The following is a 23,917-nucleotide window of genomic DNA, read 5'->3' on the forward strand; positions in this document are numbered from 1 at the left end:
GGAGCATTCCAGAAAATTCATTTAAGGGATGGAGATTTTCTCCCTTCTGTTTGAGTGTGCATCAATGTAGGGATAATAAGATGAGGAAATGTGAAGAAAACAGACAAAAAGAGCTAACTAAAAGTTTTGATGCATTTTCTTTGCAATCGGCCAAACCGCCTATCTTTCACCTAAATAATACGATTCGCTCTGAGCTTTCATCAGTTGCTTGGATTTCCCAGGTGGCTTGTTGGCCAACCATGGGACCCTCAGTCACACTGATCCATATGAACATGTACCAAATGTGACTGCCAGTGCCAGGGCTGTAGGCAGTGTGCTGTGGGGAGTAAGTATGAATTCACTGGCTCATTAATAAAGTGGATCCCGCTGCAGAGATTGTCGTTTTTTAAATGTCACCACAGAAAAGCCCAAAATGAATCATTTCAGTCTCACAGATTGCAAGTCTACAGAGATCCTTACGTTCTTCAGGCTGCATTTACGTTGACTAAAACGCCCCTTTTTGTGATTTTTAGGCCTGATCACAACAACGGCGAGGAAACTGGACAGAGAACAACAAGCAGAGCACTTTTTAGAGGTACAGTAAAAACTCAACGGTGTTCCCAGTTTATAGTATGATTATTTATCCTGGCCTGCCACCTGCCACAGCCCACGATTAACAAAGACAGGGTGGAGGACAACCTTGGCAGGCCCTCGAGGCTCCATAAAATGTGATAAATGACTGTAGTTTTGGGGGCCCCAGGTTTAGGATTTTTCAAACGTAATCATTCATCCTCTGTTATCTCCTCTGCTCAGGATGGGAACAGCGAGCAGCGGAGTCGGTCCGTCCGACATTTTGATAGGCGCAAACACTGGGCATACAGATAGCTCTGTGATTACCATTTCTGTTGCCGCGGCTGCTGTGCTGCATGCAGATGAAGCTGATAATCAGAGATTCTTGACTTTAGAGACACGAGCAAACTTGTTTTTCCACCGACTTTTCTACACGACTCGTCAAATGTTAATGAATCTACAAGCACTTTGCCCTTCTTCGAAATGGAAAAAAATAACCTGTAGCTGACCCAAAGCTCTAAAGCTGGGTGTCATTGTTATGTATTGAATGTCTGCTTTGCCAGTTGGATTGTCTAGACTCTTTGTGGCATAGATTAGCTCCAGCGCTAATTAAGAACCCTGCTCTTGCATTACAAAGTGGAAGCAGCAGAAGTGTGTAACAATAAACCTGCGTTTACTAGAAACTCCGACTATATGCATTTGAAATGAGTTTAAAATTAGGAATAGGGACATCTCTGTTATCATTTTTCCTGCTTACGTTATTCCATAGAAGTGCCAATCATGCATGGCACCTATTGTTTCGCCCACCCCCCTCTGCAGCCGTTCTGTAATTTATAGTCTAGTGAGCAGTCAGGCTGGCAACAATGATTTTCGCCCTTATCTGATCCAATTGATCAGCGATCAGACCTCTGGCTCGTCTTCCAGGGGATCAATAATACAAAGAGATTTCCCGGGATCTCATCTCCACGTGGCCCAGCACTCACACTGCACAAGAAACGTTTAACACGTCAATAAATGCATGCACTTGTTTAAAAAAGAACCCTCACACATTTCTGGAAAATATGCTTTTATCATACATTACACATGCTGTTTATTTGATTTTGGTACGTTACCTGCAGGTGACAGTTATAGATAGTCCAGTGACGACCCGGCAGTCCACCGTTTGGGTCATAGTGCATGTGGAGGACGAGAACGACAACCCCCCCACCTTCCCGGAGGTCACTTACCGCATCAGCCTGCCTGAACGAGATCGGAACAAACGCGGTGAACCCGTCTACCGCGTCTTTGCCTATGACTGTGACTTTGGAGCAAATGCCAACATCACATACAGCATCATGGATGGTAACGAGGATGAAAAGTTCAGCATTGACCCAAAAACCGGGATGGTGTCATCTAAGAAGATGGTGACAGCGGGCAGCAGTGACATCCTCACTGTGAGTGTGATTGTTGGGTTTTAAACACCAAACACCCAGTTGTAAATCTTGAATATGACTTCATAGATCATTCATTTTGACTGTTTAATGCGCAGGACCCCTTTCTTTCTACTTGAGTTCTGCTCTTTTGTTTTCATCTCCTCCATAATTATAGCCAGACATGGTTTGGCGACTTTATAAGCCACTGCTCCTCCCTAAGGTGGAAACAAAGTGCACGCTGTCATTTTTGATCAGACCCAGACCCAGGTATTTTGAGTTGACACGTTTTTTTCCTGCCCAATGAACTCAGCAGTAGTGGTGTGAGAGTGGCAATTTTCTGGCCCTTCTTTTATTCCAAACACAATTTGAAGTGGTTGTTGTTACCTCCAGACACATTTCTTGTTTTATGCTACAGTACACCCGATCGGCTTTTGTGCTCATCCTTAGTTCAAGTCCGTATCTGTCCATGGTGCTTAGGGAGTATCCTTCATTAACATGGACAGCAATGGCCTCCCCTTGGAGAAAAACTGAATGAATTGTACAAGCATGCAGAACATGAGCTCCTACGTTTGCTCAGCTGGTTTCATTTATTTATATTTTTACTTATATGGCTATTAGGTGTGAAAAGTGGAGTGAGCTGTTTGAAGTCAAACACGGCCATAAATCAATTTAGCATGTAGTTTGGTTTAGCTTCGAGTCAATACATCACTCCATCAAATTGTACTTTTAAAGTTTGGGTCTAATTTCACCCTTTTTCTTTCATCATAATAACAAGTCAGCATCCAAAGGTGTTTCAAAGTCACTTTCAGTTCTTCAGTACTCATCACTCCTCACCAGCTGTCTCTGTGCTTTTCAGTTTGTACCATCACCATCTGATACCATCATGGAACCATTAGGCATCCACAAATGTAGATACGGTAGTTTATTGTACTGGAGTACATTGAGGTACATGTAATCTTGGAAGAATAAATAAATAATAACACAAGTGCTTGCTGGGTTATGTGCATATGTTAAGTGGTAACCATTTAATACCCAACTGGTTGGGTTTAGAGTACATAGGCTATGAGTAAAATGTTCTGAGTTGGCCCAGAGAGGCGCTAGATGAAAGCATTCTTTATCGATTCCCCTTCTAGATTAAAGCAGAGGACAGCGGGAGTCCACCACTGTGGTCTACAGTCAAACTCCATGTTGATTGGATTCCAAAGCCTGTTCCCTCGCAGGTTTCCCTGCTCTTCACCCAGAAATACTACAACTTTTCAATCTCAGAGACCACTGCAGTGGCTCAGCCAGTGGGTGTGGTGGCTGTCAGCCAGTCCAGCACACACGTCTGGTTCAGTGTTGTTGGTAAGTTTTATTGTAAAGAATATTTGGTTTCATTCCAAAAGCCACCTTGTGTTATTGTGCTATAGACAGATCAACTTAAATTAACTTGTTCCAATCCACTTCCACATCAGCAATATATAAATGTTGGTGCATTAATGCTAATAACAATGCTAGCCTGAGCTACTGTTAACTCTAGCTCGAGCTTATGCTAACACTAGTCTAAGCTTCTGCTAACTAGTGATGTGATGTTCACGAACAAATCAAATCTTCTGAACGCGTTTCCAAAGTAAACGATCAGAGCCGAATCCTTGTAGATAAAACGTTCACCTTGTCTTCCAGTAATGCCCCCACCCCTACTCTCATAGATATCACTGGAATGTACAGTATTTTGAACGGCTCTTTGGGGTCAACGACCAACTAACGAATGACTCCCTTCAATGAGCCAAAAGTCCCTTTACTACTGCTAACACTAGCCCAAGCTCGTGCTAAACTAGCCTGAGCTTCTGTTAACACTAGCCTGAGCTTTTTCGAACACTAGCCCAAGCTTTAGCATACACTAGCCCAAGCTTCTGCTAACACTAGCCCGAGCTTCTGCTAACACTAGCCCGAGCTTGTGCTAAACTAGCCTGAGCTTCTACTAACACTAGCCCGAGCTTCTGCTAACACTAGCCTGAGCTCGTGCTAAACTAGCCTGAGCTTCTGCCAACACTAGCCTGAGCTTTTGCTAACACTAGACCAAGTTTCTGCTTCCGCTAGCCCAAGCTTCTGCTAACACTAGCCCAAGCTTGTGCTAAACTAGCCTGAGCTTCTGCTAACACTAGCCTGAGCTTTTGCTAACACTAGACCAAGTTTCTTCTTCCGCTAGCCCAGTTCTGCTAACACTAGCCCAAGCTTGAGCTAAACTAGCTTGAGCTTCTGCTAACACTAGCCTGAGCTTTTGCTAACACTAGCCCAAGCTTCTGCGAACACTAGCCCAAGCTTCTGCGAACACTAGCCCAAGCTTCTGCTAACACTAGCCCAAGCTCTTGCTAAACTATCCTGAGCTTGTGCTAACACTAGCCCGATCTTCTGATAACAGTAGCCTGAGCTTCTGCTAATATTAGCCTGAGCTTCTGCTAACACTAGCCTGAGCTTTTGCTAACACTACCCTGATCTTCTGCTAATGCTAGCTTGAGCTATTACTAACATTCTTGTTGGACAAGAGAAAACTACAGAGAAGAAAGTTGGACCCACACGTAACGTTTCAGGATGTGCAGGGAATAACTAGACTTTAAATGCATGCCATAACTATCCACAGCTTGCATCCTTGTCCTCTTAACTTTTTCATGAGAAAACCCGGACATTGACTGGACACACTTTCTCATTCATCTGCAGTCCCACTTAACTCTTCTCTGACATTGGTCGACACTCGCTTCCTTGTTATTTCATTCGTAGGAGCATAAATGCAAGTTCAGAATTAGCTCAATGTGGTGTTTTTTATCCATCCATGCATTTTCTGTACCCACCTATCCACGCAGGGTCGCGGGGGGCTGGTGCCTATCTCCAGCAGTCTTTGGTCATGCAGACGGGGTATACCCTTGACAGGTTGTCAGTCCATCACAGGGCAACACAGAGACATATGGACAGACAACCATGCACACACACACACACACCCACCCCTAAGGAAATTTTAGAGAGACCAATCAACCTAGTCGGTCATGTTTTTGGAATGCGGGAGGAAGTCGGAGTACCTGGAGCCCACGCATGTACAGGGAGAACTTGCAAACGTCTTGCAGAGTGACCCCCAGATGAGGATTTGTCTGTGCAGTTCTAATGTGTTTTTTTATTGATTAATTTTTTTATTGACTAGTAATTAGTCCATTGTTATTCCTACAAGAATTCTGATTGTAGTCACTGATCATAGTTAATTATTCGTTTCCTCTAAAAGACTGACCTTTTTCCATTTCCAAATTTCTACTCAACTTTTACCCAACTGTCTCCTACGCAGTACAAAGGTACTCTGTCGAATATTACTCTTACATTGCTTACATACACATAGCTGTGAAAAGTGTCAAAAACTTAATTTTGCAACCCTGTATCTGAATGATTCACAACTTTGATCACAAGAATATTCAAAATTCATAACTACTGATGATCTTCTGTTTTTCTTTTCCCTCTTTTAAGGCGGACGGGTCGCCAGAGAAATGTTCTACATTCCCCAGAACGAATGTGGGAGAAACTGCTCTCTTGACACAGGTCTGGTCAGAGTTAATTTCGCTTTACATTTCTCACAAAAGCCTCAGGTTTGGAGAAATTCAGAAAATACAAATCACAGCTGACCTTAGCTGGCTAGAGGAAGTGTTGGTTGCACTAATTCTCACTCAGCTGCACCCAAACGGCTCTGGCTTGTTTTCTCTGTGTAGACAAGACAGGTTTATTTTATTAGTTCAGCTGAAACCCTGCTGCTGCTTCAGTAATTAAAGGTTGATATGATAGTTTGATGCTGCAAATGGTAATACTTCAAAATTCTACTAATCGTAACTTTTTTTCAACAATACATTTTTTGATATGTCAGTGCAGCAATCGGGTTGGTTTAGTTTAGTACTGACATATAAGAACAACAAAGCAGAAGTTAAATGTTAGGTTTACTCATATTTTTACTAAACTTGCAGTGGTCTCTAGTAGGAATGAATGTCTTGTAAGCCACTCTCTGGGGGAACAAAGCTCCAGTACGCCTGTTTGAGGATGTATAGAAGTCAGCAGGACGAGAAAGTAGCTTCAGACAACAGAATTTGGATTTTTATTTTATGGCATTTGGACATTTTGCAACTCTACTACTGACTCTGTTTGCTCTGCAATGTTGTTTTATTTCCACAAATAACAAGCTGTAGTTCTCCCATGTGGTGGAGTTGCTAATGCTAACAGTTAGCTTCTAATAGTCTAGATGTTCTCTGCTGTTCCTGGATATTAAATCAACAACTGACTTCCATCACGGGTCAAGATGGGTGAGTCGATGAATGTTAAGCGACAGTGTGACGAAGATCTGTCAAGCATTTTTCCGAAAGTAAACTATAGCTCCTAGTGGCTGGCTGAAATATGAGTTTTAAGTCCCGCCCCTTCCATTTAAATAAATGGGACATTCATATTATAAAATAAGAGACAGGTCAAATTAGAGAAACACATTTACCGTGGATCAATAAAGTATCAGTTATTATTATTTAATTATAGAATACAACAAGGACATCTTGACTTCACTTCTGAAGTCGGTGAATATGTTTAGTTCATTTTTATATCGTTTGATAAGTGCTGAATTGTCTATAATCAGTTATTTTGTTTTACTCATTGACATATAAATATTGGACAATGGGTTTCCATAGACTCCAATTACACGCTTTTGAGGCTAAATAGGAGGTGGCCACCACCGCCATTTTGACCGTGTCACAGGTTCCGTCAAGCCCAGACAATTCCAAAAAAGGGAAGAGAGGTGGAGCTGAGGGTGTGGCTGTAAGGCTGGGATCAACTGACGACACCCGGTCGAGCTAGCTACAAGCTAACCTGAAGCTAACCGAAAGCTAATGCGGAGGTGGGAGCTAAGCTAACTGAGGTAGCAACCTAGCTATAACCAGAGTTCACTCTGCATAACACCAGAGCTTCTGAGTCAGAGATACGCCGGGCTGACCGCTGGGTAAAACTGGGTGGAACACAGAGGTCTCCCGAAGGCTGCTGAAAGCCGGCAGCCCGCGCAGCAGACAGAAGCCACGATCAGACAGAGAGGCGCCGAGCTGCAGGGGAGGGGAGAAACGGGTGGAAAACATCGGTCTCACGAGAGCTCCACAAGCCGATAGTGGGAACCCAGCTCCACCAACATGTTATATTTCAACCATTTTCTAAAGTGCAGCATTATGTTAAATGCACTGGGTTTTACCCTATTACATTTAAATGTCATGGTTAAACAGTACATGTTAAAATCTAAGCTCAGCTCGGCAGTGACCTAAAATACATAAATATAATTTTACTTACCGAAAAAAATGAAGTGGAGACTCCTTGGACGCTCTATTAGTGCGATTAATGCCACAGCAAGTCATGTTGTCCAACAATTGCACAAATAATATCCAAAACAGGATACACAAACACAGAGACTCAAAATCCCGGAACAGTTTCCAAGCCAGACCGAGACTATACTGAGGCCTTTCCACGGAGCTAGCTTCATGGTCACGTGGGTCTGATGCTCATTAATTATACGGAATTTTAGGCTTTTAATACACTTAAACAGAAGAGTGAGAAAAAAATTCACCCCCCTCAGAGTTGTCATGAGTGTAAACTAGATCATTTAAACAAAAAACATGTTTTGGTACCAGGCTGTAAACATGTTTATTTCTGCTGTGAAATTAGTATTTTAACATGGGAGTCAATGAGGATTTGCTCGCTTCTGACACCAGCCCCCAGCGGATGAGGGTGGAACTGCAATTTTTGGTACTTCTGGGTTGGCCTCAATTTTTGAGCCGCATTGTGGGAGCTTGGTTTTACTGTGGAAAATAAGGCAAATTGAAGCGCATCTTTATAGAGATTTGTTTACATTTTCAGCTATGCGGTTATTTACATTCCTTTTGGAGGACAACAAAACTAAGCTTGTTGATATTGAACAATGAAAAGTTCTTAAATGTGTCAAAACTATACGTAGTTCTCTTGTTTCAGGAGATTTCGGTACCATTTGAATATGAAACTCAACTATAAAGGAATCTAACTTTACTCCTCTATAAAGTTGAAACTCCTTTCTTCTTACAAGTTATTATTCATATCTCTCCTCCGTTATATTCAGACAACGGTCAAAGCTCTTTGAGATGAAATTGTGAAACAAAACAATCAGTTCTTGTTCGTTAACATTATTGAATCCAACACCCTGTGGACACACATCTGCAGTATGTCTAATTAGCTCAGAATCGTAGCATTATGAGTTCACAAAGGTCATATGCTTCGGACACAGGGAGGTTGGATCAACCCTCCCAGAGACCCTTGCTGAGGGTTCATGCAGTGACTTTTGTCTTCCGAAGTGCTGTGAAATTGATCTCTTGTACTGTAATATTGACCCCCCCCCCCCCCACACACACACACACACACAAAAGAATGAAAACAGAAAAACATATATTGTGAGTCTAGGTGTTTTGCTCCCACCCAACACGCATCAGAGATTCTGTGAAAAATGCCCAATCAGTATTCATACGCCGAGGGGAGCTCGAGCTCCCAGATATCTCTCGAGAGAAGCGAGGGATGAGACGAAGGATGGTGCTGAATACCTAACACGTATCCGTCCTCTGACTTGCTTTAATCAAACATTAAGCCCTCTAAACTGTACACGCATCGCTCTGGAACAGATCCGGCCTTGGGTTTCTGATCTCTGTGATGGGTTGTGTTTCAGAGCGATAAGACAGATGTTTGTACGGCTGTTAGCAGCTTGCATGCTGCCAAGTGGGTTCACAAATACATGGCATTACATTTCAGTTCATTTTATTTCACAGACCCTCCAGCTCCAGATGGAGGTGCCTGGCCAAAACAATTACACAGTAATACCTTAGAGCACCTGAGTTTATCACCCAACCGGAATACAAATGATTTACTCTCTCCGCGCGTGTGTGTGTGTGTGTGTGTGTGTGTGTGTGTGTGTGTGTGTGTGTGTGTGTGTGTGATCAGGGAGTTTTGACATGCAGTTTGACCTCCAAGTTGGGGTGGGGACTCTGATTGTGGCCAAGCCTTTGGATGCAGAGGTTCAGTCGGTGTACAACATGACTGTACAGGTGACCGATGGAACCAACTTTGCCACGACGCAGGTGCGCCAACTTTTAATTGAAGCTCTTTGAGTTGCCACTGAAACACTTCCACATTGTGTGATAATGGTTGTTCCCTTTCATCTGGCCATCCAACGGCATGCAATCCTCTTATCTGAATTATCTGTGAAAGGCAATTTCCTGGTTTTGGCACTAACCACACTCCAGTTCTTTATGGCAGCAGCTAAATGGGGTTTATTCGGGGTCAGTTGAAGCAATACTTTATTTTTTTAAACAATGTTTCCAAACTCTCTCTACTGCCTAAGACAGAACATTTAAAGACCTCAGTTTGAAGAAACAGAGATTAAGGTTTGTTGTATTGGTAAGCTCATGGCTAGTCCCAGCAAGGCCAGTCCCAAAGTGGATTAATGCCACCTTAACTTTATCCCCAAAGACTTTTCAGCAGATCATGGAAGCATTAATTAGTAACATGTCATACCATTGTAAATTGTATGTTACAGGGTTCTTTAAATATCTGTTACACTTCCAGCTCGGAGCCACACACCTTATAATTTCAATTTCCTTACAAAATGTACTATTTTCTCCAGGTATTTATTCGAGTACAGGACAGCAACGACAACCCTCCAGTCTTCTCGCAGTCAACATATGACGTCAGTGTTTCTGAGGATGCACCAGCTGACGTGGAGCTCCTGCGGCTCCGAGCGTCGGACATGGATGAGCGCGCCCGTTTGAGTTTCTCCATCTATGGAAGCGTCGACCCAGCCAGTATGAGACTGTTCAGGGTAAATCCTGGCACGGGAGTCGTTTACACCACGGACCGGTTGGACTACGAGGCCAGAACGCAGCACATCCTCACCGTTATGGTGAGATGAGAACTCTATTATTGTCTTTGAGTGTTCCTGTGCTCTTTGTTCCTCTTGACAGCTGTGGCTGCCCTTCTTTTAAAATCTGGGTTTGTTTACGTAAAGCCTCCTACAGCTCAATCCATATTCAATTCTTCTTTCTCCTGCTCCAGGTTAAGGATCAGGAGTTTCCATTTAACCGGGACCTGGCTCGTATCCTGGTGGCAGTGGAGGACACTAATGATAACATCCCCTACTTTACGAGCACCATATACGATGCTACTGCCTATGAGACTTTTCCTGTTGGTTCTTCTGTGCTGCAGGTGACAGCCTTAGACAAAGATAATGGGATTAATGGCCAACTTATTTACACTATTGAAGCAGGTATGGGATTGCCTAAAAGAAAAATTACAGTCTTCCTCAATTTTCAAGTGTTTTTCTTTTGTCTGGATTCAGCAAAGTTTTCTCTGCATCCTTCATCCAGGTAACAATGGAGGTGTGTTTGCCATTGATAACACCACAGGCGTTATCTTCATTGCAAAAAACCTGGACCTCACCTCTTTGGGTTTCTACACCCTCACCGTCCGTGCCACAGACGGCGGGTTCCCTCCATTAACGGCCACTGCTTCAGTTCGCATTTCCTTGATACTCTCTGACTTCTCCAAACCCAAATTCTCTCAGAAGGAGTATCAGGCTGAGGTAAAGAACGAGACAGCTGAATGGAGTAATTGATTCATGGGTGGAGGGGATGAATTAGGAGGGAGAGATAGATCAAATAAAGACGGGCTTGAAGGCGGTAGGTAAAGATGGATGGTGAATGACCAAATCGATATGCAGGAGGTAAATACCTTAATGAAATCATGTGCATAACTCGAAGAAGTGCTTAAAACAAATCACTTATGTTTGGCTACAGATAATGGAGAACAGCAAACTTGGCACACACGTGATCACCGTCAGCGCCCTAAGTCGCTCTCCGCTCATTTATGACATCATCAGAGGAAACGAGGAGCACCGCTTCTCCATCAACCATCATACCGGAGTCATCACAACCCGCAAACCGCCTGACTTTGAGGTTTGCCGTTTTGTGTGTTAGAGACCATCTGCTTAAGCTCGTGTCATGCACAATCCTCCACAACTGTTTGATGCAACATTTATGGGCTTCCAGGCTGATTCTTAGTTTTTTAAGTAAATGTTTAATTTCAATTAGTGCTTGCAGACATGCCACATAGATAAACCTATCTGGCTAAAACAAGCTGTAAGTTGATGATTTGAGTCCTGGACTTTTGTTTTTGTAGAGAAATGCCACAGGGAAGACATGGTGTTCCATATATGTTCTTGCTAAGTGATGCAACTGCACACAAGTGTAAAACTTGTTTTATTCTTGGTAGTGTCACACCTCGTTCTGTTAACTTTGAATATTAGAGTAAAGAGAATAATTAGATGCACTTTGTTGAATTATTTCATGTTAGGACAAGTTTATGAGGGAAACTGTTGTAAGATTTAGGCTTACTGGATGCAACATTAGCCAGTTGACTTTAAATTTTAATGGTTAACTGAGCTGTGACTTTATGTCAAATGCAATAAACGTTGATGTAAAGCGTTTTGCATTCCTGACCAAGACTGCATTTGAAGTGCAGTGTGCGAATGTCATGAAAAAATGTAGATAGTAGATTAAAACTCAACATGCTTTTCAAAGAGTGCAGGAAACATTGCTAAACTACATTTTAATGAATATTGTATTACATTACTAACACTTCCTAGAAAGTCTGGAGCTATCTTATTTATTATGCAATCTTTATTTAACCAGGAAGGTCCCATTGAGTTATAAAACCTTATTTTCAAGAAGTCCCCGCCAAGAGGCAGCAAAAGTTAAATACAAAATCACAGAAGGCAGTTACTACAATCAGTGGCGGTTTTACCATTAGGCATAGGTCAGCAGCCGCCTGGGGCCCCCTTATGTTCGGGGGCCCCTAGCCCTGACTGCTAGCACCCCTCTGTTAATGCCACAATTGACTACTCCTTTAAGACGCCAATGCGCAAACAGGAAGTGATTGGTAGTCCTTCCACTCCAATCTAGTTGGTGGCAGTAATGCACCAAATTGTTGTTTGCCAAATGCCATAAGACCACAAATAATAATAAGAAGCGAAAGCAGAAATAGAAGAAGAGAGGCGGGAGCGTTCGTAACAAACTTGAAGTGGTAGTCAAAACATTAAGCATGAAATATCATAAGCTGTTTTTACAGGACCATAGTGTTTGCAAAACGGGATTTGCTGCGGCTCTCTGGGGAGGGTTTTGGCATTTATAGTAGCAAAGCTGAAACTAGAATAAACTGCCATCAGGCACCTCTCAAACCAAGACGGGATAAAGGGAGGTCACTCCCCCCCCCGCATGTGACGTACAGGGTCGCGCATTCAGCGTCAGACGGAAGGCACATCAGTCTGATGACATTTCTTTTTCAGGACCTTTAGCTTTGATGTGACCTGCTTCTTGTCCCACTTGACGCCCCGCTCAGCCAGTGCTTTCACCACTCTGTCGAACAGCTGGCTGTATCTCACTGTCCCAGTACGCACGGCCAAAAGCTCCATGGTCTCCGTGTCCATCCAGTTTGCCATGTTGTAGGTGGTTGAAAGATACTAGTGAGAGGGGGGGGGGGGGGGGGGGGGGCTCCCACAGTCGCTCCAAAGGGATTAGCAGGGCTGACACTTATTCAGCCATCAGAGGTGAGGGGCTTATGCGGCAATATTACTACGAGGCAAAGCGCATAAGAATCGAGTTTTATCACCTTTCCCCTTTGCTCCTTGCCACATTTACGAGACCCACAAATTTGGATTTATCACTCTGTAATGATGTGATGGTGTGTCTTATAAAAGAGGCTCTAGTGGCTCCAATAAAACAAAGAAGCAACTTGCTTCAAAAAAGCTTTTATCTTAATTTCCAAAAGTGACATTGTTTTTCTATGTAAACATCAAAAGTAAGCAGAAAAAAAGACTATGGAAAATGTTTAAAGGGAGGAAAACATAGACCAAAATGGAAAATAGAAGAAAAAAAACAAAGGCAAAAGCACAGGAGACAGGAAGAAGAAAGCAGAGCAAATATTGAAAGCACTCAAGGGAGAGAAAGACAGGAAAAAAGAGGAGGACTAATAAAAGTGAAAACAACTCATGTCAGAAGAGGGTAGAGTTTCGCAAATCCAGTTAAAGGTAAGATTGTCGAAAATTTTGTGTAAGGGGGCCCCTGTCTGTGTTCGCCTTGGGCCCCCAAATAACTAAATCCGCCACTTGTTACAACTCAGGGAATCCGCCTAAAGGGTTCTCAGTCTGGTTTTAAATGTATTCAAGGAGATAAACTCGGTTGATTTCCAGTTTTCCTGCAGCCTGTTCTATGCAGAAGGAGCAGAGTGAATGAAAGCCCCTTTGCCCAGTTTGGTGCGAGCAACCAACACAAAGTAACAACTGATCATTTGCACGCAGACTGTGAGAAGTTACACTTCTCCGTGAGATTACGTTACAGATGTATTTGGGTAGTAATCCAAGCATGGCCCTATAAATGAAAGTGTACCAATGTCCCAACCTCCTGGTGGACTCGAGAATACAATTCACAATGATGGGTCAGTGGTCTACAGTCATTAATAAACCTCATCGAGGCGTGATAAACCACACCAATCTTACCAAGACACTGTGCTGAGGCATTCATATTCAAAAGGTCTCCATAATCCAGAATAGACAGAAATGTTGCAGTGACTAGGTGACTAGTCACAACTGAAGGGCTAAAATGGCTGTAGCCCCTGATGGTAATCAACCAAGCTAATCATAAAGATTTCAACTCAATCACTGCAACAAAGCTCTATAAAAAAGATAGATGTGTGATTGTCTATGAGCTCAAAATGTAAATCAGTGGTTAGTAATCACCCTCATGTGAAAGTTCCCATAAGGAATTAAGATTAGTGAAATAATAAAAATTTGGATAACAGTACTATGTGACCTAACCCAATCTACTGTTACCTGACTGATTACCTGACCTCAGGAACCCACAGGATGTTCATCTCAACTCACCCCAAGTCTGCACGTCATGTATAAACAGGAAAGACAACCATGCACACACACAAACATAGACAAACTTGTGTAACTTGAGATAGAAACTATGGAACCGACGAGTCTGGCAACCAAAATCACTTCACCTTCTACGACCTGGCAGACGGAGGAGGAGGAGGAGGACCGACCGGCTCAGGCGGAGGCATCTGGGCAGCCGGTGCTCCACGAACCGGTGCTAAGGCTCGAGTTAGGCGTCGTTTAACATCACCGACCGAGGTCCCCAGCAGGGTCAGCTGTGCGGAGAAATAAAGGAACAGGATAAAGAACACACCCCAGAGCAAGCCGAGGTTTAGGCATATAATGAATACCACGACAGAATCAGAGGAGGACCAGGAGTAAGTCACTGGTCGAAACTTGAGACCGGGATCTGCCGACAACTCACGCAGCCCTCTGTTCACCACACCCACTCGAACCATGGTTGGACCGTCGAATGTAACATGATCCATCGTCACTGGAGAAAGAGCAAAGGAGATGTTATCATAGAAAGGAGAAACTCTACTAGTCACCTAGTCTACTTTTTTTTTTGCCTCATAAGAAAAACACAGTTTGTTTTGAAAAAAAAAAACCAGTCTGAGTTTGAGTTTCTGGTGTTGACTTGTTGGTCTGGGGGACCCCCAAGGGACACCTGTTTAGGGCCTCACAAAGACTTGGGCTGACCCTGAGAACCCTTTTCAGGTTTGTGTTATTTGTGGAGATAAAACATCAATGTTGGAGAGCGAATGGAGTTGGCTTACATCACTTATTAAATTTGTACCTGCCTGTTTTCTTGATTTACTTTGGAATTTGAAAGCTGATTGTTTTTTTCCCCTGACAGCTAATTACATCTTATTTTCTGATGCTGCGGGCTCTGAGCATGACTGGAATGGAGGCTAGCGCCACCGTCACTGTCCAAGTGGTGGACATCAATGATAATCCACCAGAATTCCAACAAATCAGGTACCAAAGTTGGTCACAGTTCACTCAAAAATTAAAACAAGTAGTTTTGTGAAGGTCACCTGACATCAAGAATTGGATGGACTTCCTTTTCAACATATTTACTTTTCAAATCTCACAGATACGTGGGCACAGTGAGTGAAGCAGCCCCCGTCAACAGTGTGGTGTTGGGAGAGGATGGTAACCCTTTGGTCATCCGGGCCACTGATAAGGACCGCAATCACAATGCCCTCTTAGTGTTCCAGATCATAGAGGAGACCGCGCGGATGTTCTTCAGCGTTGATTCTGGGACCGGATCGATTCGGTAGGTACTACCACCATTACATCACCACGGGCCAATCCGGAATTTGGACTGCCGTTTAGTGCAGATCACAAGCAGAATGTCTCCAGAAATGTGCTCCTACAAGAGCACCAAATCCCAGGAGTTCACACAGGTTCATGTTAATAGTTTGGCATTATACATTTAAAGATACACCACTGAGATCCCTGTCATTAGTAATGAACTAGAAGATGGAAAAAATGCAACACAGGTTTATTTTGAAACATCCCGGATGCACCTCACTTAACTAAGATTCGCTTCTTGTCTGGCTCATGAATTTTTTTAACTTCATGGAAACTTTCCAGAGCTGTAAATCTGCATCACACCACAGCCAGTGTGAATGCACTAATTGGACATTGATTTTTGCTCTTTGCTGAAGCCGTACGGTTTCCCAGACCCCATGCGTTCTGCACTTGTGTAAATAGGGGGTAATTCCAATTGGTAACTGATTTGTTTGAGTTTGAAACATTTCAGAACCATTGCCAGTCTGGACTACGAAATTTTCTCAGAGTTCCTCTTTCGGGTTCATGTTCGAGACAGTGGCCAGCCCTCTAGGAGTGCTGAACGACCTGCAGAGGTGATCATAAAGGCAAGTAAATGGGAAAAAAATCAGCTGCACATGGTCCTGGTATTGGGGCGTTTTATTTTGATGTTAACTTGTGAAACATTTCTTTAGGTGATCAACATTAATGACTCACCACCAAAGTTCTGCCAGGACAATTATGAAACCATCCTCCTGCTGCCTACTTACGTGGGAGTCGAGGTTCTCAGGGTTGAAGCTTTGGACTCTGATGTTGCTGAAGAAAAGTCCAACACACCCTATCTTGCTTATTCTTTAGTTGACAGCAATCTGGAGTACTTCTCTGTCGAGCGTCACACGGGAATTATGACCGTCATCAACGAGAACCTCAGTAAAGACCGTTATCGTCTTAATGTCAAGGTAAGTCTTTTGTGTAGAGGTCTTAATGTGATTTTTAAGTTTATGTTGTAAAGAAACATGCTAAGATGCCAGAATTTTATTCTGTCATCTCAATGATGTGTTTGTTGAAGGTTTGGGATGGACGTTTCTCCAGCACAACGTCTGTCACGGTCCTCGTTAGAGAGGCTGTAGACAGTGGCCTTCTCTTCACCTTCCCAGTGTACTCAGCCTCCATCCCAGAGAACGTCCCCAATGTCACCTTAGTTACCATCATAAACACAGTGGGCCATCGCCTCAATGAGCCACTGAAGTACACTTTGCTGAACCCTGGAGGACGCTTCAGCATCCGGCCCACCTGTGGAGTGGTGCTCACCACTGGCGTGCCTTTTGACCGTGAGGAGAAGGAGAACTACGAGCTGGTGGTGGAAGTGAGCAGAGAAGACGAGATACTGAGGGTAGCCAGGGTGACTGTGCAAGTGCAGGTGTGTGTGTGTGACTTTTATTTCTCTTATGTTTTAGACGGCGGAAGCAGCAAGACTACTTTTAAATTTCGAAAAACAGGGCAAAGTTCACAAGTTGTTTTCTTCACAGCTGAGATCACAAATCTTAATCTAAATCAACAGATTTATTTTTATATGTTGAACTCCTGAAAACACAAATGTTGATCATAAGTTTTCGTTTTCCATCACCTGATTTCCAGAGGTCCAATTTGGTCAAAGGAAGCTGCTGTTGTTGTGTTAGTTTCACAAAACGAGTCCATCATCAGTTTTTGTGAGTTACTGGCATCCTAAAACTTATTTTACGAGTATGTAATCATTACATGGGTATGAGATGGCACAGCCAAACGACCTTTAGCCATCAAAATCACTTTAACTTGGAAAATTTAAATGATTTTTAAGTAAAAATGTCATGTGCTAGTAGATTCATAGCGTACGCTCTGAGCGCTAAAGGATTGTGTGATCTTGCCATCATGTACGAAACTGAAGTTATTTTCTAAATTTGACCCAAATATCAAACATTTCTCAACATCAGATGATAGTTTTGAACTCGGCATGAATGGGTGACAGTCAGTCAATCTGCTTTTATTCAAGTGTAGCTATGGATTTTCTTTCCTTTTTCTCTGTTAAGTTGAAAAACTTAATTTAGTGGGACACTTCAGATGTTTTTCTTAACATGTTAAGCTTTGCACTCATTGACTCGGTTTGCTGCGGTGTTACAGAATGTAGTGTTTGATTTTGAAATATACAACTGCAGCACTAATAATTAGTATTGCTTCATGTTAAATAGCAATAGGCAGGTAAATGTTATTGTTTGGAAAAGAAAATGTTATTGCTTTTGAATTATTTGTAGTTAAATGTCTTATTTCTGTTGCTAACTGCAAGTCTATAACTGTTTTTGAATTATGTTGTTATATATTGATTTTAAAATGCCTGTTGTTATTTTTATTTTTATTTTTTTGTAGGTGGAAGATATTAATGACAATGCTCCAGAGTTTGTGAACCTACCGTACTATGCTGCGGTGCAGGTGGAGGCAGACGCAGGATCAGTCATTTTTAGGGTCTCTGCTGTAGACCGGGACCGTGGTCTAAATGGAGACGTTACCTATGCCCTTAAACTGCAGCACAGAAACTTTGAGGTATAAGCTACAACAAATCTGCTTTATATATGAACTCTTTACAGGTTTTTTAAGCTGGGGTGCGTAGCGTGACATCATCAGGGAGGGGAGGAGATTTTGACATTTAAACGGCTATAGCTCCCATCCCAGATCCTCATCATCTGGAGGGAGCTGAAAGCCGTGCCTCATATCACGCACGCGCACACAACTAGCCTCATAGTGCTAGCGTAGCAGTGCTGTGGTTGCATGTTTTTGATATGTTCCCACTCTGATTCTAACTGCTGAATTATCTCCTCAGCCTTCATCAGCTTCTGCAGGAGCTACTAATCACTAATTTTAATCAAATCTGTTCAATTCAATTCAATTCAAAAATACTTTATTAATCCCTGAGGGAAATTGATTGCTGTATATTACGTCCCCGGCTCTCTAGGAGAGATGAGGAGGGGAGTAATAAAATTAGTGTGTGGGTGAAATAATAATCAGGGTGCTGTGTCGCTTAAAAACAAAGGATTTTGTTAAAAAACACGGGATATTTACAAAGAACCTAAAAACAATACTATATACAAAACCGAAGGAGCAATATTCAAAAAGGAGATAATATAAAGTGCCAACCCAGAAGGGGATGGGGATAAACAACCGAGAATATCAAATTTCATCCAAAAGGGGAGGTCCTAAATTCCATGTCAAAATGTCGGTCCGAAGTCAAATTAGCCAAACGATCTATTGCCAAATCCAAATACCAAAACGAGTCCAAATACCAAAGTCTACCAAGCAAAACAAGTTAATAGCGAATGAGCAGAAGAGAATAGTACAGACTCAGCCGAGTCTATACTGCCCTTGGACCTTCTCAATGACTGAGGGCAGGAGAGCAGCTTTTAACAGCCACTCCCTGATTGTGAGCGATTGCAGACACCCGGTACACCGGGAGACGGGCGAGGCAAAGGCAACTGAGGCCATCTTGTGGCCGAAAAGGGACACGGACCGTAACCCCCCCCCCCCCACACACACACACACACACTTAAGAATATAAATGGGGGGACTCAAAAGAGCCAACATTTATTAAAAGAAATGAGGTCTCCCGCTATCTAAACACAAAAAAAACTAACTACCTACCCCTGGATCTTCTCAAGGCGGGCAGATTAAACACAAATAATCACGCGGCGCTGTTCCCCAGCTCTGCGGAGTGTCCCCGAGATGTCTGCTTGCGCAGACAACACTAGCCTTTCAGGAGGATCCAACATCTAAAACACAAAAGCCTACAAAGGAGCCTCATGATTTAAACTGAGTGACGAAGCGGTCGTGATGAGGATGACAGAGCCCTTCTCACGGCGAATCTCCAGGTTTACTCCCTGGAGCAGGAGGGGCCAACACATCAGCCGCTGGCCAGTCTAGAGGGTGGTGTCTGAAAGAAATTAGGAATTAATGAACTGTTTTAACTGAGACAGGAAAATGTTACATATCCCCTCTGAGCACGGTTGAACTTCCCAGAGAAACAGCATACTAGAAGACCAAGCCCAGTGTCATCCTCCTGGATGAGGACAGCTCCAGCCCTTGCTTGGCTGGCGTCGTCTTCCAGCTTGAAAGGTCTAGATCGGGGGCAGCTAAAACAGGAGCACATCATAGCAAATCTTTTTATATTTAAGACACAGAAACAGCTTGACCCCCAGGAGTCCCAAAAATAAGTGACGCAAGAACTGCGCCCATCATAAACAACTAAGCTATCACTACGAACTTACGGCAACCACCCCTGTACAAATCAGCCGGGCTCACGACGAGTTGAGGGAGGCGAGAAAAAAAAACATAATGCCCGAGACAGCGGGAAGATACCGGCGGTAAGGCAAATTTTGTTTAGCCCCAAATCGACGTTCAAGGACCCAAAGCTAAAAGACTACCTCTTCGACAATGGATCAAGGTTGCAGTTTCGGAAACATTAAAGAAGAATCAAATGTTGCTCGGTTGAAAACCCGAGAGGTGAAGTTAGAGCCCTGATCCATCTGAATGACCTTAGGTAACCCCAAAACCTGAATGGAACTCCGGTAATGCTCTCATCACCATCTGGGGCGTAATAGAAAACAAAGGCAAAGTTTCAGGGAAACGAGTGGAGTCAGGGGTCGAGGAGAGAACATGATTCCCATAAAAGGCCTGACCCACGGGAGATGTCGGAGCCACCCTAAACAGCACAAAATAGGGCTTCAGAGATTCAATGTCCTTTTGTGTATCAGCCAAAGTCTTACACGAGATGGTTAAATCAGGTAGAGGGCCTCTGGAGGTCAGATCCGGCGTTTTTACAGCCGGACCTGGTCGTGTGATGTCATCAGCTAGCAGCGGGGACAGCACGGAGTCACTAATTGAGATTTCTGGGTTTTTCTTAAGCTGGGCGCAAGGCAGCACACAAGCAGGTAGTTTATCTAGACTTTCCCCGATTCCATGCAAAGAACTGAACTCAGGAGGAGGTAACACCAATCCACCAACAGCGTCATTTCCCAAAATCAGGTCTACTCCTTGGATCGGCAACTCATCTAAAATGGCTGCCCTTAGGTCACCAGTAACCAAGGGCAAGTGAGGTGAATATGATGAACCTCAGCAAATCTAAATACCAAAACGAGTGCAAATGCCAAAGTCTACCAAGCAAAACGAGTTAATAGCGAACGGGGAGAAGAGAATAGTACAGACTCAGCCGAGTCTATACTACCCTTGGACCTTCTCAATGACTGAGGGCAGGAGAGCAGCTTTTAACAGCTACTCCCTGATTATGAGCGATTGCAGACACCTGGTACACCGGGAGACAGGCGAGGCAAAGGCCACTGAGGCCATCTTGTGGCCGAAAAGGGACACGGAACGTAACACTGTAGTAGCTCAGAATAATAATAATAATAGTCAAGTCGTCAAAGAGTTATTGTATATTACAATGGCTGTTGGCAGGAAGGATCTCCAGTAGCGGCCAGTGTTGCATTGAAACTGAAGAAGCCTCTGACTGAAGACACTCTTTCGTTGTCAGACAGTCTTGTGAAGAGAATGCTCAGGGTTGTCCATAATTTTCTTGATTCTCTGGATAATCCTTCTTTGCATTATCTCCTCCAGCGGTTCTGAAACTGCCAAAACTCTGGCTGAGTCCTTGAAAGGGCTTGGAGCTCCTCCTTCTTGTTGGCCAGTGATCTCACATTGCCCATTATGATCGATGGAAGAGATGGTTTCAATTTCCTCTTTCTCTGTCTCCGTTTTGCTCCCGCTCTGCACCCACGCTTCTTGCGTTTTAGCTCATTTGGGATTTGTGGCTTCAGTTAAGGTATTATTTCAGCCTTCCCAATGTTAATCAGCTGCTCCCGATTGTAAACCAGCTTGTTGCCGTGGTTACGCATCATAACAAATGCTCAAAAAGCTAAAAAAATAGCAGTAAAAATCCTTCAAGCTTCACAGCACCAGAAACAGAAAAGGAAAGTGTAAAAAAAAATTTTTTTTCTTGAGAAACTAAAATAAAAAAGGCCCAAGAAAAGGCAAAACGTACATTTAGTCAACAGAGCTACTCCAACATGCAGCCGCCCAGAGCAGCGCAGTTCCGGAAAAGAAGCAGGGAAACGTCTAAAACCAGCAAGAAATGACCACTCTTAATCGCTGCCCACCCGCTACAGCAGGCAAACAAACAAAATGGCCAATCCCTTTGTCTTAGGGAGCAAGGACCCAAAATGTATGTGGGATGTCTGTGTCCTCCCAAACACTGAAAACCAGAATATGTGTGTGTGTGTCTTGTCCCCCCAGACACGGAAAACCAGAATGTGTGTGTGTGTGTGTGTGTGTGTGTGTGTGTGTGTGTGAGTGTGTGTGTGTGTGAATGTGTGTTGTGGGCAACTTTCACTTTAACTTCCAAAGCCGTTCAATCACAGTAAAACTTAACCGAAACACTTCAAATCACAAAGCACAAAAGAAGAATAACAGATCAAAGGTAAAATTGAATATCTAATGATCTGTTTATTCTGTGGCCACAGCTCAAAACAACTTAGATATTACAATGAAAGAAAAGATCTTACTTCAAGATGGTCTGGATGACGTATTTGCGTATTTGGTACGGAAGAGAAAGAGCCGTCGTTACTATAAAGGAATCGCGCGGTTTGATCGCTTGTTCGGACTATTAAAGAAACGGGAGGAAAAGAGAGGTAGAGGAGAAAAAAGAAAACAAAAAAAAACTTCTCTGAGCGAAACAGACGTTCCTCGTCGTTCAAACGGATTAGATGACGTTCTCCGTTGATTTCAAACAGCTCGGCCTGTGCCCACGCGTCCGGAGGCAAAAGGCGAGCGTACCTCTCCAAACCAAAAGAAATTCCTGGAACAAAAGAGGGTTAAGTTTTGTTCTCGTCTCACTTTATAGCTTTTCAGCGGGCGGACCCTGGTCCGGGGTTCGACATCGCTTTGGTGACCTCATCACGTTGCTTCCGGCAGCAGGGAATCATGGGAAATGAAGTAGTTGCTGGTGCTGATTTTTAATATGCCTTTTTATTCACGCTCCAGGGCGTTTTTGGCACAGTCTTTTGGAGAAATTACTGCATAGTAATTTTCTAATGAGGGCAGACCCTCAACAACACGTTCCCCTCCGTCCTCTTCCACAGTTGGCTTGAAAGTTTCTGTCTAACATTTATTCAGCGCAGGCCGAGTTAGCATTGAAGCTAGGTTGGTGTGCTAATTTGGCTGAGGTGTCTGCCTAGTGTTGTAGTCAAGACCACACTACCACAGACCAAGACATTACCGAGATCAGACAGAAAACCAAGACAGAGACAAGACCAAGACCATGTACATCAAAAGAAAACAATAAATAAATAAATAAATAAATAAATGAAAATTCCAAATAATTTTTTTTCTTAATTCTCTTGAAATTTTGCTGGTGAAGGTTCTTAGTCATCCGGATCATGATAATCCATCTTTGGTTTCTTGAAGACGTTTTGCTTCTCATCCGATGAGCTTTGTCAGTTCTGGTAAATTAAAATCACTTTAATTAACCCTAAGCCTAACCCCACATTAAAATCTGGTAGTGTAACAGTTTAATCAGTTGCCATGGCGCCAACGTACAGTGGGTAGAACTCTGATGCCAAATCTATTCGTCAACGCTCGAGGCTCACGTAAATGATTCACCCGAGGACGGACTTAGGGGTCATTTATATTGTGAAAGATCGCCTACTTTATGTCACAGAACAAGGTTAGATACAACATTTAAGCATTTTAAAAGTTACTTTAACATTTTTAAAGTACACCCCAGCTATAAAGCTAAATGTTTGTTCCTTTTATTGCAGGCGAATGCTCTGACCGGTGAGCTGATCCTTACGGTTCCCTTTGAAGCTGACTTATCTGATGCAGAGTACAAGCTGGTTCTCGTGGCTGCTGATGGTGGCATCCCTCATCTGTCCAGTGAGGTGGAGGTGGTTGTTACTGTAGTAAATAAAGCAATGCCAGTGTTTGACAAGCCGTTCTATGGCATCACTGTCAGAGAAGATGTGGACGTCTCAGCGTCTGTTCTCTGCATCAACGCGAGCAGTCCTGAAGGTCAGGACATCATCTTCACCATCACAGATGGAGACCCTTTCCTTCAGTTTGACATCGGCTTTGATACAGGAGTCATCAGCGTGATTTATCCGCTGGATTATGAAACCACTCAGTACTACCGTCTGACGGTGAAGGCCACTGACACGCTGACCGGGGCAAAGTCCGAGGTCGACGTAGACATCGTGGTTCTGGATGTGAATGACAACCCCCCACTTTTCCAAAACATCTCATACTCTGCTGTGCTGTCAGAGAACTCCATGATCGGAATGTCTGTGTTACAGGTTTGTGTGTGTGTGTGTATGTGTGTGTGTGTGTGTGTGTGTGTGTGTGTGTGTGTGTGTGTGTGTGTGTGTGTGTGATCCTTTGTTTTGAATCAGTTTAATCTCTGTTTAAGACTCCATTCAGCGGCTTTTTAAAGGGAAATCTAAACCAAATTATTTGTTTATGAAAATATATTTTCTTATTTCCTTCAACACTTCCCAATTGCATTTAAGAAACAAAACACCAAAATTTTGTGCTTTTACACAGATCTAACTGATCTATTATTGATTATTTCAGGAAAAAGCAACACACGTTTTCATTCTGTGAAATCACTGCTAAAAATAAAATGTGCCATTTTATT

General features: G+C 43.2%; 1 protein-coding gene across 2 annotated transcripts in view; it reads left to right on the forward strand.

Annotated features, from left to right (window-relative positions):
• The window catches only part of LOC107386964 (protocadherin Fat 3), a 124,073-nt gene that overhangs the window by 37,724 nt on the left and 62,432 nt on the right, over positions 1–23,917 (forward strand). For both annotated transcript variants that reach the window (XM_054730869.2, XM_054730871.2), the window contains exons 6-21: positions 513–574; positions 1,668–1,982; positions 3,095–3,305; positions 5,448–5,519; positions 8,952–9,088; positions 9,634–9,909; positions 10,062–10,272; positions 10,373–10,587; positions 10,802–10,960; positions 14,795–14,916; positions 15,035–15,217; positions 15,707–15,821; positions 15,909–16,172; positions 16,283–16,633; positions 17,614–17,787; positions 23,046–23,576. In XM_054730869.2, the coding sequence (XP_054586844.2) occupies positions 513–574; positions 1,668–1,982; positions 3,095–3,305; positions 5,448–5,519; positions 8,952–9,088; positions 9,634–9,909; positions 10,062–10,272; positions 10,373–10,587; positions 10,802–10,960; positions 14,795–14,916; positions 15,035–15,217; positions 15,707–15,821; positions 15,909–16,172; positions 16,283–16,633; positions 17,614–17,787; positions 23,046–23,576 (3,398 nt within the window). The remainder of the gene's footprint in view (positions 1–512; positions 575–1,667; positions 1,983–3,094; positions 3,306–5,447; positions 5,520–8,951; positions 9,089–9,633; positions 9,910–10,061; positions 10,273–10,372; positions 10,588–10,801; positions 10,961–14,794; positions 14,917–15,034; positions 15,218–15,706; positions 15,822–15,908; positions 16,173–16,282; positions 16,634–17,613; positions 17,788–23,045; positions 23,577–23,917) is intronic.

This window comes from Nothobranchius furzeri, chromosome 10 (genome assembly GCF_043380555.1).
Source record: "Nothobranchius furzeri strain GRZ-AD chromosome 10, NfurGRZ-RIMD1, whole genome shotgun sequence".
NCBI classification, from domain to species: Eukaryota; Metazoa; Chordata; class Actinopteri; order Cyprinodontiformes; family Nothobranchiidae; genus Nothobranchius; species Nothobranchius furzeri.